The sequence below is a fragment of the Rhinopithecus bieti genome, unplaced genomic scaffold, assembly GCF_001698545.2.
Source record: "Rhinopithecus bieti isolate Rb0 unplaced genomic scaffold, ASM169854v2 scaffold_44368, whole genome shotgun sequence".
Classification (NCBI taxonomy): domain Eukaryota; kingdom Metazoa; phylum Chordata; class Mammalia; order Primates; family Cercopithecidae; genus Rhinopithecus; species Rhinopithecus bieti.
Window position 1 is genome coordinate 427,127 of NW_016817889.1, and position 14,946 is coordinate 442,072.

Sequence of the window (14,946 nt, forward strand, 5' to 3'; positions counted from 1 at the left end):
GTTGCTGCAAGCTGACCAAGTGGAAGCTTTGAGTGCGACACATCCCAGTAGCCTTGAGAAGCAGATGGGCAAGTCTCCACATACCAGCAAGGAGGTGCTCGTAGCATTAAGAACGTTGTCTGAGGAAGTTCCGGCTTCTCCAATTAGCCCCTGAGGGATGTGAGGTGGAGCTGTGTGGTGTAAGCCCAGCCCCACCTGAGCCACAAGGGAGCTGTGGACCATCTTCCACAATGTCAATTTTCTAAACTCATTTGTTGGGTGATAATCTTAAAACCTTTTCTCTTAAACAAGCAGTAGCTTATAGCATAGGAAATAAAATTCATACAAAATTATTTGTAAAGACACAAAACCAGAGAAATATGACTTTTGCTCTCCTGGCCACTCTGAGCTGGATTCCAGATCCCTGGAGACTGAAGGGACTCTGCTTTGAATGCTGTGACCTCCTATGCAGAGGAGGAGGGAGGTGGGAAGACGGTGGAATGGGCTGGGGGTCAAGGCTGCACTGGGGCTGCACAAGCAGTTGCAGAAAGGGCAAGTGGAGGGAGGTAGCATTAGTGACAACGGCAGCCAGAGTGGACAACAGCGATGGTGGCAGCCGAGTCTGGGGCAGGCTGGGAACAGAGTAGCAGGAGATCTTCTGATATCAGAGGCTAGAGCCATTGAGACAAAGCTAGGGGCAGCCTGTCCTTGGGGAGGAAGCCACCGACACCCAGCATCTCTCCAGAAGGGTTCAGTTGTCTGGGCTCAAGCAGCTTGCAGGACCAGGCACCTTAATTCTCTGTCACTCACTACTGGCATCCACAGAGAGGTCTCCACCTAGCAGCAGCATCTAAGAAGGAGGTTTTGGGTAGACTCAGAGACATAAGCACTGAAATTAACCAGACTACGAGAGCTCCTCAAAAGTTTTATTCTTTTCATCTTTTTAAACTGGCACACTGCCTGGTATACACTGCCAGGTAGGCATTCAGATAAGTTTCTTTTTTTTAAATACACAATTTAGAATGCTGGGAAGATTTCATTTCAGTGTTTCCCAAAACATTATTCCTGGAAAGGGTATATTCTCCCATGACTCTGGATAATAGAGGTTTTGTTCTGATTTTTTAAGCCACCTCAGACTGACACTGAAACACGTTGGATGTAATACTTAAGTGCTTTGAAAGGGCAGTAAAAATAGAATTGTAATAATTGCTGGGAAGACTGTGGTTTCTGCAGCCCAGGGTGGCTTCACAGTTGTCAGAGGACACAGATTCTATGTCCCTCCCTGATCAGGGACCTCCAGGACAGCTTCCCTGGTTGGTTCTTGAGTCTTTCGGCAGAGGGCAGACCAACAGAGAAGGGCTGTGACCTCCTCCGACCAGCCCAGGCCTCATGCTGCTGCGTCGCAGACCCTGTATCAGCAGCATAGCTATGGAGCACGTTATCCTGGAAGTGGATCCTCCATGGGTCACACAAAGCAGCATAGCAGGGAACCAGAATGAGGCTCAGGGCCACCATCAAAAGAGTGACCTCCCCTCTCCTTCCAATTAGTTACCTGTATTCAATGTGCAGTGTAAACGAACAGAAATTTTACAAATTAAATTACTTTCTTAAAAATCAATACATTGTTACATACAATTCTCTTTGAGAAGTCTTTCCAATTCAATTCTTAAATTTCATTTACAAAATGGTGTGCAAAAACAAACACTGACCTCAAATAAATAGGGAAAAACAGTGGAAAGAGCTAAAATATTTTGTGTGTTTTAAATTAAAAGTTAAAACACCAGCTGCACTTCAAAGTATTTGCAGGATGAAATACATCAAGAAGGCTGTCAAAAATAGCCTTCAGAGTTAGAGTTGCATTTTTAACTGAGGTTTTCTGTGTTCAAAATTCACAATGAATGCCTCCGCTGAGATCTTTCACCACTCCCTCTTTGACCAGCTTTAAGAGGAACTTGGTTTCCGTTGTCACATTATGCATGGTCTGAAAGTTCATAGCAGCCATGCACTGATTGTCAAAGTAGTGCAAAGGTGTTCTGGGTTGACTGAGGTCATATCCAAAACCCGCCAAACTGACTTCATCGCACAGATGTGTGGCTAAGACAACGGCAATGACACCGATTGTGGGGACATTCTGAAAAACAGAAAAGAAGACCAAAAAGTTAAAAAACAGTTTTAGCACAAGTCATCATTTTGCTGGTATTATATATGCTATGCAGGGTCATGAAAGCTACATTGGGGGCTGCAATTTCATACATCACATAATTTTATACATCATGAACTTTAGAGTTCAACTTCCCATTTAAGTCAGGAATCTAGGCTCTAAAACATGGCCTCTGATGTTCACACGCTTTCAAGGGACAGTCCGACAATTCTTACACCAAGTTAAAAGGTATTCCTTCTAGGCCGGACGCGGTGACTCACGCCTGTAATCCCAGCACTTTGGGAGGCCAAGGTGGGCAGATCACGAGGTCAGGAGTTCAAGACCAGCCTGGCCAATATGTGAAACCCCGTCTTTACTAAAAATACAAAATTTAGCCGGGTGTGGTGGCACACTCCTGTAGTCCCGGCTACTTGGGAGGCTGAGGCAGGAGAATCACTTGAACACGGGAGACGGAGGTTGCAGTTAGCCGAGACTGAGCCACTGCACTCCTGCCTGGCGACAGAGCAAGACTCCGTCTCAAAAAAAAAAGGTATTCCTTCTAAAATGTCTGCCCCACTGGTCCTACATGTGACGCCCAGAATCACCAAAAAAAAAAAAAAAAAAAAAAAAAAGCCTATTTCCTCTCTCAATGACAAATGACAGAGGTCTGCTCTGGGATAAGTGGCCACAGGACCTTCCATGGTCCTTCCCAGGGCACAGTTTCTGGAACGCATCCCTTCCTGAGAACAGAGGATTCTCAGTTCTCACTGCAGAAGACTGCGTTCACACCACCGCCAGCTACATGCCACTTAAGGGCCCCACTGGCTTTGCTGGCAAATAGCACTTGCAGGCCATTTCCCTATGTAGAGCTGCAAAGCCAGTTTCTTCCCACCCTCTGTTTGTATATGTATTTTTTGAGACAGGGCCAGTCTCACTCTGTCGCCCAGGTTGGGGTGCAGTGGCATGATCACGGCTCACCGCAGCCTTGACCTTCCCAGGCTCAAGTGATCCTCCCACCTCAGCTTCCTGAGTAGCTGGGACTACAGGCATATGCTACCATGCCCAGCTAATTTTTGTATTTTTTGTAGACATAGGGTTTCACCATGTTGCCCAGGCTGGTCTTGAACTCCTGGGCTCAAGCAATCCTCCTGTTTTGGCCTCCCAAAGTGTTTGGATTACAGCCATGGGCCACCATGCCCAGCCACAACTATATTTTTAGTCCTGAATTAAATATTTTCACATTTGTTCCTTTAACAATGTATCCTACTGACCTTGGTCTGGAATCTCCATTGTCTACACCTTTCTAGATTCTAATGGTGTCCCCACTCCCTCCTGATGTCTGGCATCTTATTGTGCCTCCTGGAACGTGCAAATGTGGCATCGTGCTTTCTGGATCTCCATGTCAGTCTTGGGTAAAAATAGTACACAGGACGGGAGGAATACAGAGGGCCCTGCAGCTCACTATGCTTCCTCGAAGGCTGCCGCCAATCTACTGATACTCTTAATATTAGCATCCTTTTGAATAGTTTTTTATGTGAAAATGTGCCTCCCTTTTCATTCATCTTAGTTGAACCAGTGGCTACCATAAATATCTTTCCTTTTTTGTAAAGTGGAACAACAGTGGACCCTCCAGAGTTCACAGATTCAGGTGGGATTAGGGAACATCTACTGAGGCCATCATTTATTAAAATCTGCTTCCTGCTCTTTGATGCATCTACCTCTCGAAGCCAACTTCACTTGTTAAAAAGGAACTCAACAGCCATTCTGCATGCTTGGAAATAGAAACCAAGAGAAATAAACACAAAGGACACTTTCCTCCTGTTTAGCCAGGGCTCTAGGTGTTGTTCTGTCTTCTCCAACCCCATACCCCCAGTGATGAGCTTGGCACACAGGGAATATTCAATGTTTGTGGAAGGAGTGTGTGAAATCAACTGTCCATTGGAGTGACATATGGGGAGAACTAAAACAACGATGAAAAACTCTCCAAAGCATGTTATTTCCACAGCATGCCCTTTAAGTTCACATCTCCTATTGCTCAACAGGCTTCTTCATCTGCTGGAAGGACATATACATGAGGAAGTTTCTGATATTGCAATTTTAGATCAGAAGTCCTCTTTTAAGTTACTGTTTTATCCAAAAGAAAATGCCATTTTATCAATTATAAAAATAGGCAAATATTCAGCTTAACTAAGAGATTATAAAGCAGAAAGGAGAAGTCTTCTACAGACTTGCCCTCTGAAGAAGGGCATTCTTTACAATAAAAGTCTATTTCCAAGCTTTTACACTAAACACATACTTTTATTTTTAAAGTGTTCTGTATCTTCTTCTTCTTCTTCTTCTTTTTTTTTTTTTTTGAGACGGAGTTTCACTCTTGTTGCCCAGGCTGGAGTGCAATGGTGCAATCTTGGCTCACCGCAACTTCTGCCTCCTGGGTTCAAGTGATTCTCCTGTCTCAGCCTCCCAAGTAGCTGAGATTACAGGCATGAGCCACCACGCCTGGCTAATTTTATTTTTAGTAGAGATGGGGTTTCTCCATGTTGGTCAGGCTGGTCTCGAACTCCTGACCTCAGGTGATCTGCCCGCCTCAGCCTCTCAAAGTGTGGGATTACAGGCGTCTGCAACTGCACCCAGCCTAGTGTTTAGTATCTTTATTTTCTTACTTAATATACTATGGAGGTGTTTTCCTATCTTCTTCATCTTTAACAGTCAGAAAATATTGCACTGACTTTATCATAATTTGTTTAAACAATCCCATAGTGATGAACATTTAGGCTGTTTTTAGTCCTCTGCTGTTAATGCTATAGTGTACATCCTAGAATATTCATCTTTGCAAATTTCTCTAATTTCCTTGTAATAACATTTTTAGTGTAAAATTGGTGGGTCAGAGATGATTCATATTTAAAACGGTTTAATATTGCCAAAATATCCTCCAGAAAAAGTGCCAACTGATCATTCTATGTACATTCCTGTCAAACAAGGGCATTATCAAACTTTTAAGTCTTTGCTAAGAAAGTGGGCAAAAATACTATTGTGGCTCTAATTTGCTTTTATTTGATTATTGGTAAAGTTGAACATTTTTACATGCATTCTTTGGCTATTTTAATTCTCCTTTTGTGAAATGTCTATTCCTATTCTTTGCCCATTTTCTATTGGTTCATCTTTTACTTTTTGATTTAATAAGAACTCTGTATTCTGAGAGTGTTTACTCTCATTGTACATGGGATAATTTCCACACCAGTCGTAAGTTTTAAAGACACAGATCAAGTTATTCAGATCAAGAAGCTGCAAGTAATAAAGGTATGTGTACCCCCACGCCCCTGGTGGCAGCACTTGCTAATTGCAGGTAAAGAATCTACTGCAATAAACAGCCTAAAACACAAAGTTCCCAAATTAGACTGCAAAACAAAAATCGTCCAGGGAATTTAGAAAATCTTAAAACACAAAACAATTAATGTCTGAGATGAGACCCAGGCGTTAACTGAAAAACACTGTTCTTGAGGATTGACTTTTATAACTATCACCTACAAAGTGGTGATAAAAATCAATTCTCACCTGAGTGGCCCACAGAGTGAAAATGTAAATATGACTTTTCTCTGGGGTACACAATTTTTTAATTTAAAAAAAATTTAAAAATAAAATGTAAATAACTTTCCGGATCACAAAAGTACCTTTCAGTGTCCTGCAGTTATATGGAGTCCTGGAGTAAGAATACCTTAAATAGTATCTCACTGATGTAAGTGTTAATGTGCTGCCTACAGTAAAGAGAAGAGTCGGCCGGGCGTGGTGGCTCAAGCCTGTAATCCCAGCACTTTGGGAGGCTGAGACGGCGCGGATCACGAGGTCAGGAGATCGAGACCATCCTGGCTACACAGGAAACCGTCTCTACTAAAAAAATACAAAAAAAACTAGCCAGCGAGTGGCGGGCCTGTATGTCCAGCTAACTTGGGAGGCTGAGGCAGCGAGAATGGCGATACAACCCGGAGGCGGACTTGCAGTGAGCTGAGAATTCGGCCACTGCACTCAGCCTGGCGGCAGAGCGAGACTCTGTCTCACAAAAAAAAAAAAAAAAAAAAAAAAAAAAAAAAAAAAAAAAGAAGAAGAGTCACTGGAGAGTCTGTCTCACACACACACACACACACACACACACAAAAAAAAAAAGAGAAGAGTCATTGGAGAGAAGGCCAATTAAATAACGAGGAGCCCTGCAGCCAAGTGCAGAGTGGTAAACACATATGGAGCATCTCATCAAAGGCTAGGTTTCTCCACTGGAGATGCTTCTGGGTATACAGTTGAGCCAAAGTGAAATTTGTACACATCTCCCCTCAAACAGGGAACGATTAACTTTGAGTAGCAACAAAAATACCTTATCTCGGCCCCAGAACCTTGACTGAGGCTCTGAGTACTGAAGGATGTCAAAGGCAGTCTCTTTGATGATAACTGGATTCAAAATCCTGAAATGTTTTGGCTGCAGTGGGATTTTTTCTGCCACCTGCTTCCAAAAGAAGAGTCGCACCCAAAACGGCTAAGGAAAGCAAGCAAGCAGTCGTTAGTCATCCTTCCAGGGGAGGGGAGAAAGCATTCCCACTCATCAGGCCAAGGCCATGGGTGTGACCCCACGTGGCCCTGGGCACTGCCTTCTGCAGCAATCTAGTTCTGTAGATTGCAAAAGCGATGGAAATCCACCACTTCAACTCAAAAAAGTAACTCTGAAATAGCCACTTCACACAGGCGGCACTGGACAAAGACAGGAATTGCAGAACCAGCTTGTATTTGTTTGAGGTAGACATTCCTCAATGGCGCTAAAGCTATCATTTTGTCCAGGGAAGCCCAAGCGAATAGGTCGAATTTAAGGCTATTAAGTGCTGTGACTGCCCTCACCTTGCATCCTCTCCCACTTACTCTATTTCCTAGTCCCATGAAGTCTCTTGGCAACTGACTGAAGTCATTTCATATATGCTTCATCTTCCAGCTAGAACTTCTGCCCAATAGAAAATCCAGAAGACCATGATGACTGGTACAGAATCAGCTTTGGAAATACAAATTCATCATCACATGGAGTTTATGTGAAAAGTCTAATATGTCCCGTGAGTTTCACAGACAGCTAGTTTGTGCATATGTCTATAAATGTGCACACACTCCTCGACAGTTGACCTCTGAAATGTATTTGAATATAATGGGTGGGACTATAAAGTAATGTGATCAATAGAGACAAAAGGAATATGAGCAAGTGAGGGCCATCTCCTCCACAGCTGCCCTTCTGGAATGCCATGAATTTATTCCAACAAGGGAACCACCAACCAAAGCATTTTTGGAGAAGCTCTTCAGGAGTATTCCTTATCGATTTTATATTCTTTTGAATATCCTCAAAAAGGCTTACATCCATCTAAGTAAATCTAATTTCTGGAACTAGCCAAAAGCTATGCAAGTTCATGTCTGGAGAACAAGGTGGGTGAACAATCTCAGTAATAGCAATTTTGGTCACAATCTGGATATTCCCATTAAGCAATGATCATCATTTTCATGTGACTCTTAATTAGGTTCTAAAAGCAATTTGCAGCAAATTTGCTGAGGGGTGGCTGGGCACGGTGGCTCATGCCTGTAATCCCAGCACTTTTGGAGGCCGAGGCGGGTGGATCTCTTGACGTCAGGAGTTCGAGACCAGCCTGGCCAACATGGTGAAACCCCATCTCTATTAAAAACACAAAAATTAACCGGGCATGGTGGCAGGCACCTGTAATCCCAGTTACTCAGGAGACTGAGGCAGGAGAATCGCTTGAACCTGGGATGTGGAGACTGCAGTGAGCCAAGATTGCACCACTGCACTCCAGCCCTCAAGTCTGGGCAACAGAGAGAGACTCCATCCCTGCACCGCCTCCCCCCACTCTGCCCCCAAAAAAAGAATTGCTGAGGGGTTTCTACAAAGAGAGTGATCATCATTTGAAAGACAACACAAAAGTATGCATTCCACTGTGCATGTTTAAAAATAAAAGGCTATAAATACAACTAAGACTCCACTTTTTACTAAGGCAGATTTAATAGAAGTATTAGTGCTTACCAGGGTTTCATGTTTTACCATTGCTTGAAGCCAGTTGAAATCAACACTCTTAAATAAAACAGCAACAAACAAGTCATTGGAATAATATTCAAGGTCAGACAGTGGTGCGCCCTCTGGATAAGTCATCCTTATAGTAGTTTTATTTCCAACATGTTCTGAATATCCCTCAACTGGTGCACTGTTTAACCTATTTAAATAAAAAAGACAAAGACACACTGACAAAGCAGGCCATCAACCATCTCTGCACACCAGGCAGTATCCATGTCATGTCCTCCATGTCTTCTTATGACTAAGAATCAGTGCATGGTTTGCAGCCTCATCTCCCCTCCCAGCTCTGTCTTTCTAGGATTTCGAGGAATGCAGCCTTTAGTCCTTGACTGAACATTTGTATCTAATCACTGAATGTCAAGCAATTTCATCTAGCTCTAATATTTTTACTCAATCTAAGCATATTACATTTGGGACTTTCTCTGGGTGCCAGTAAAATATCCACGGAAATTTCCCACTGTGCTCAGATATTAGCTCTTGCCAGAATTTCAAAAAAGGAATCAGAAGGGAAAATCTCGTCCACCATGCCTGGTGACTTTTTGTAGAGACAAGTTGTCTCTATGTTGCCCAGGCTGGTCTTGAACTCCTGAGCTCAAGCAATCCTCTTGCCTTGGCCTTCCAAAGTGCTGGGATTACAGGCAAGAGCCATTGTGCCTAGCCAGAAAACAATTTTTAAACAGTGAAACCAAAAAAGAATCTAGGATGACTGCCTATTGGCTATGATGGTGAGTTTGAACTTCTCTGTGTGCCTTCCATGTACCAGCCAGCACTGCCTTCCAGCACTCACTAGCCCCAAGCCCCTTATCCAGAAGCCAGGCCCCTCATTGACTCAAGTCTCTTTCTGTGCCCTCTTCTTGCCCCTGCCTGGCAGTTGTGGTCCTTTGCTGTTTTACTTGAATCTACCCACCTTCCAAACCTCACTTCTCTGACAAGGTTCTGCTACTTACTGCAGCCGGCAGCATGCTCCTCCAACTTAGGGTCAGTATGACAGTTTGGAGCATCCAACCATTTTGTGTTTTTGTTTCAACTTCTCAAACAGTAAGTCCCTTGCGAGCAGGGACTATGAACAGCCTCCTGCATCCCTCACTTTTCCTGGAGCCGCACTGACCAAGAGCAGTGCACTGAGTTCTAGAGAAGAAAGGTTGGTTTTAAAAGCAATGTACCCCAGTCTGGGCAATTTGGAGAAATCCCATCTCTACTAAAGATATAAAAAATTAGCCACACGTGGTGTGTGCCTGGGGTCCCAGCTACTGGGGAGGCTGCGGTGGGAGGATCTCCTGAGCCTGGGAAGTTGAGGCTGCAGTAAGCCGAGATCACACCACTGCACTCCAGCCTGGATGACAGGAGTGAGACCCTGCCTCAAAAAATAAAATAAAATAAACAATAAAAATAAGTAAACAAAAAAAAAGCAATGTACCTTATCACAACATCAAACTGGTTCAAGGTGTGGCCCAGTTCTAATCCATGCAGTATTCCTCCGCTTCCAATAACCACACAGCGCCGACAGGTCTTGGCTTTCAAGTGTTCAGGGAGGTCATGCTCCGGCAAGAGTTCCAAGAGGGTCTGGACTTTACTGGAGAACTTCCGGAACCCAAAAGGAGGATCGTACTTGGACTCAGCTTCACTATCTTTGGGGGCCTTCTGCACAAAAGGGAGTAAGTCCACGCTATACCTGTGCTCAAATAACATCGCCATTGATGTCTTGGCAAACTTGGGACGACATTCCTTCTGCAAGACTTGCTGAGCATATTTCTGAGCTCTCTGGAATGAAATCACACCAATCTGGGTTTTAAAAACTCTCCTGCGTTAAAAATATACTCTTCTAGATGACAATTTGTCCTATGATGTCTGATGTAGTTCCCGTGTTGATTACTGTCTTTTAACACAGAATATTTGCTTTTTAGAGTTAAGTTAGGCTCAGAAACTTGAAGAAACAACCTGGGAGAATCACATGACAAGGAGATAAACACAGCAGGCTATTCATTTCATTGCACAGGCAAAGCAAGAAGGACTCCCACCTCCCACTCCCTGCCTAACATTGTTCAAATACATTTGGGGTAAAAATGTACTTTGGGGTATTTAAGACTTCATGTTTCATAAAATTCTGATACAAGCTATAATCTGGTTAAATACTGAGGACATTATGCTATGTGAAGCCAGTCACAAAGAGACAAATACTGTCTGACCTGCCTCATATGAGGTATCTAAAGTAGTCAAATTCATAAAAACAGGAAAGAATGGCGGTTACCAGGGTTGAAGAGAGGGAGAAAAGGGAGTTGTTTAATGAGTACAGGTTTCGGTCTTGCAAGATGAAAACATTCTAGAAATTTGTTTCACAAGAGTGTAAATATACTTAACGCTGCCAAATGGTACATTTAGAAATAATTATGATGGTAAATTTTATGTTTTTTTTAAGTCACAATTAAAAAAAGATTTCATATATCAGGTTCTCATCTAGCAGGATGACGAACAGGCTTATTTATCAGTTGAGGCACAGAACCTCACAGTCTAGAATGCAAATTACCTGAAATAGAATCAGGGAACAATGTCTCCTTGACATAGAAATTGCATTGGTTTCAAAGCATTTTCCCAGCCTGCATTTCCATATGCATTTTAATGTTTTGCCTCAGCCAGGAGCTGCCACTAAATGCCAAGTTCATTAGCCCAGTTGAATGTACCAAACCTCAGAGGAAAGGCGGGCACGGCGGCTCACACCTATAATCTCAGCACTTTGGGAGGCCAAGGTGAGAGGATTGCTTGAGCCCACAAGTTCGGGTCTAGCCTGGGCAACATAGTAAGACCCCACCTCTACACAAAATTAAAAACAAAAATAGGCCAGGTGTGGTGGTGTGCACCTGTGGCCCCAGCTACATGGGAGGCTGAGGTATGAGTATCGAGTGATCCTCGACCTGGAAGGTTGAGGCTACAGTGAGCTGTGATCGTACCACTGCACTCCAGCCTGGGTGACAGAGGGAGACCCTGTCTCTAAAATAAAAACAAAAACATGACCATCCTGGCTAACATAGTGAAACCCCGTCTCCATAAAAATACAAAAAAAATTAGTCGGGCACGTGGTGGCGGGTGCCTGTAGTCCCAGCTACTCGGGAGGCTGAGGCAGAATGGCATGAACCCGGGAGGCAGAGCTTGCAGTGAGCTGAGATCGCACCACTGCACTCCAGCCTGGGCAATAGAGTGAGACTCCCGTCTCAAAAAACAAACAAAAACAACAAAACAAAACAAAAACAAAACACAACCTTGGGGGAATATGGTATGTGTGTCCATTTACCCCAGTCTTCCTCTTGGCTCAGTTGGACAAATGCTGCCTCAGAACCCCGTCAGGTAGTTCTTCCTAATCTTTGTGCTTTTTTGTCCTTGTCTCCGTATTTAGCAGCCTTGGCTCTGCATTACCCCCCTATTCACTACCTTCTCGCAGGCAGAAAAATGTGTGTGTGTGTGTGTCTGTGTGTAATCCTATGTTTACTGGTATATTATTAGGAATTTAACATATCTCTTCAATTTTGTCAGTGTCATTATGAGGATTATTACTGGGGTATAGGTTTAAATGTTCGCCCCAACTGTGTTTTTCCTCAAGGTCTTGTTATTTTTATTTTCTGATTTTTGCTTAATATATTTTTTTAGGAATGCATCTATCCTATTATAGCGGAAACAATATATTATAGCTTTGCTAAGTTGTTAGCATCTGTGAAGAGAACACTGTCTACATCCCAAGGATCTGACCTCATTTCTGAAAAAGGAACTGATATTCTTGGAGCCTCAGAAACGCTGCTGCAGACACCATGCATAGCCACTGCCTCAGTTCACCCTCATGACACTATGGCACCTTGCAAGATGATCATTAGTGTCTTCACTTTGTAAGAGGTCTGAACTAGCACAGCAAACCTGGCTCCTAAAACAATAGCCTCTACCTATAGAAATCAGCACACAAACACCACCGTTGAGAACAAACATTTAAATACGAATCGGCATCTTCATGAGGAATCAGCAGGAAAAGCAAGCAAGGAATCTGCCATGACCCTGAGCCTCAGTGGAGGGGCTCACCCCGGCCAGGCCTGCCCAGCAGGCGATGCTCTGGGTGCTTAATGCCAAGCTGGTGGAGGCACGACACACAGAGCAGCCACCCACACTGCACATTCATCTCTAAACCCTAGGCCCGAAGGTCATGAATGGCAATTTTTAGAGACCTAGAGGCCTAACTCTCCACTAGAGAATCATATCCCAAGTGTCTGGTTTTACAAATCTCCTAGGACAGAAAGGAACATCTGAGAAGTGGCAAGAGGGACCCGGAGAAGCTCACTGATGGCCACAGGACTAGAAAGAGGTGCATGAGTGAGCTGGATGCTCGCCAGGCAGCCAGGTCTCCTCTTCAGAAGCTTCATCTGGAGAGGAATGAAATTTCATTCCATTTCCATTCTCACCAAGAGGTCAATTTCAGGCTTCAAACTTAATTTTCTTGTCTTTTCTTTCTTCTTTTCTTTTTTTTTTTTTTTTGAGACAGTCTCACTCTGTTGTCCAGGCTGGAGTACAGTGGTGCAATATCAGCTCACTGCAACCTCTGTCTCCTGGTTTCAAGCGATTCTCCTGCCTCAGCCTCCTGAGTAGCTGGGATTACAGGCACGCGCCACGCCTGGCTACTTTTTGTATTTTCAGTAGAGACAGGGTTTCACCATGTTGGTCAGGCTGGTCTCGAACTCCTGACCTAGTGATCCACCTGCCTCCACCTTCCAAAGTGCTGGGATTACAGGCGTGAGCTACCGCGCCCGGCCCAAACTTAATTTTCTATACTGTGGGCAGGGCACATGTCTCAGTAGTCACCTTCTGACTGTGACCCTTCCTGCGCCTAACTCGTGGCAGATGCAGTAAGTAAATCCTGAGTGAGTGTTCTACATGCCCCGGCAACGTCTAAAGCCACAGCAATTCCTTGTCCTCTTTTGTTTCAACTTGTTTAACAAATCTCCACTGACTGCCTGGAGACAGGGCTTTTTCTGTAGAGAGCTCACATGGAACTCCATCTCACAGCCTCTCAGAGCACGAGGATCACATGGGCCATGTCTTCCACTCTGGGATGGTTTCTGTTCTTGCTTCAATGGCGCGCAACCAGATATTGTGTTGGGGGCTTCCTCAGAGCTTGTCCCACATCTTAAAATAGGGTTGAACCGGCATCTGTCTCAGCTGCTCTCCTCCCTCTCCACTGCTTGCCTGTGGTTCACAGCTCAGAAGAAAATGCCTCAAGGGGAATGCCCCACCTTCAGGAGCTGCAATGAAGAGAGGAAGCAGTGTGACTAGGCCGTGAGGACTCCAGAGCTTCCAGGAAGGCCTCGGAAGCGTCAGCTGGGGCCCGGATGGCATTCATCCAGATGAGGCTCACTGGGAAGCCGGAGCTGGTGACTCGTAAAATACAAGAACTCCCGTTGGTCTCAAATCCAGGGACAAAAATAAAGGTTTAAGTTTTTAACATCTTCCAGGCTGAGTTTGCAGGCTGCCCATGATGAAGACAAAGTACACATCTGGTAGTGCCAACTGTGAATGCTGTGGCAGCGTGCCATAAAACATCATGCAAAATTCACAGAAGGGCATTAAAAACAAAGTAATTTTCCTCAGCAAAATCCCCACTTTCATTTCCACTCTGAAATTTTAAGGACAACCCTTCTCAAATATACGAGTAAGTGGCATAATTCTTAGTAAAAGGCAATGTTCTATTGCACTTATTATTTTTTTTAAAAAATCCGGAACAGGGCAGAACATTCAGATCGAAAGAAAACTCCTGTCTGGCGTTAATGAGATGTGGGAAGGGGCTCAATTCTGTCACAGACTGCGTGATCTGGGGGCATCAGTGACCTTGTGGAACTTTCATTTCCCACACCTGGAAATGCTGGAGCTGGTCGCTTCCTCGCAGGGTGCTCTGATGCCCAAAGCATTTTGCCCAGTACGTGGCATGTGTGGAGACTAGTATGATATCACACAAGGACAGTAACTGAGGGTCAAGTTATTGCCATATTTTACTCACATTTAAGTTATAACTTTTACCCAGTTAAAAGCAGAGAAAAATTTAAATAACCAAGTCACAGAAAGAACACTACAGTATAAACTCAACCAGTCGGTGGCAGCCTGGGGTGGGGGTTGAGTGCAAAGGGGCTCCAGGGAACTCCCTTGGGCCATGGGAATGTGCTAAAGTGGGACTGGGGTGACAGAGGCGTGGCTGCATAAGTTTTTAATACTCATCAAATAATGGGCTTCAAAGGAGTAAATCTTACATAGATTTCATCCCGTCAACTGTTAGAAAAAAAATAATCAGGAGATCTGGAGGCTGGACTCAGTTCTAGATTGATTTAACTAGCAGCGTCGTCTTTGTTAAAGCGTTTCTCCCTAGGTCAAGTCTTCAGTTTTCTTACCTCTAAGACATCCCAGGAAGACCTGGAGAGGGGGAAGCAGCACTAAGGAGAGAAAAGACTCGGTTTGGAGGTGCTGGTGCCTGGGCTAACTGAACGCCTCAGCAGGGAGGACCCCGCTTCCTTTAAAGGCACGGTGTAGAGAAGACGACGAAGAAGCAGCTGAGTCCGTTTGGCCATAATTAACTGCACGCAATGCCATCCGCAGGGAGATTAGGTCTTTAGCTCTCAGAGAGGAGAGAGGGCCAAGCTCAAAATGCTGCTACGACACAGCCCAAACCGAAACTGACATCAACGTTCCCTCATCTCTCTTCAAA

At 44.3% G+C, this 14,946-nt stretch overlaps 1 protein-coding gene across 5 annotated transcripts in view; it reads right to left on the bottom strand.

Moving 5' to 3' along the window:
• Window positions 1-891: 891 nt before the first annotated feature.
• ST3GAL5 (ST3 beta-galactoside alpha-2,3-sialyltransferase 5) overlaps window positions 892-14,946 on the bottom strand; it is an 84,376-nt gene continuing 70,321 nt past the window's right edge. For 3 of the 5 annotated variants that reach the window (XM_017856326.1, XM_017856325.1, XM_017856324.1), the window contains exons 4-7: window positions 9,640-9,983; window positions 8,175-8,361; window positions 6,483-6,641; window positions 894-2,110 (exon numbers count right to left, since the gene is read on the bottom strand). In XM_017856326.1, the coding sequence (XP_017711815.1) occupies window positions 1,862-2,110; window positions 6,483-6,641; window positions 8,175-8,361; window positions 9,640-9,983 (939 nt within the window). In that variant the 3' untranslated portion in view covers window positions 894-1,861. Of the gene's footprint in view, window positions 2,111-6,482; window positions 6,642-8,174; window positions 8,362-9,639; window positions 9,984-14,946 lie in introns of all 5 variants that reach the window. The other 2 variants (XM_017856328.1, XM_017856327.1) reach the window with 2 other exon arrangements.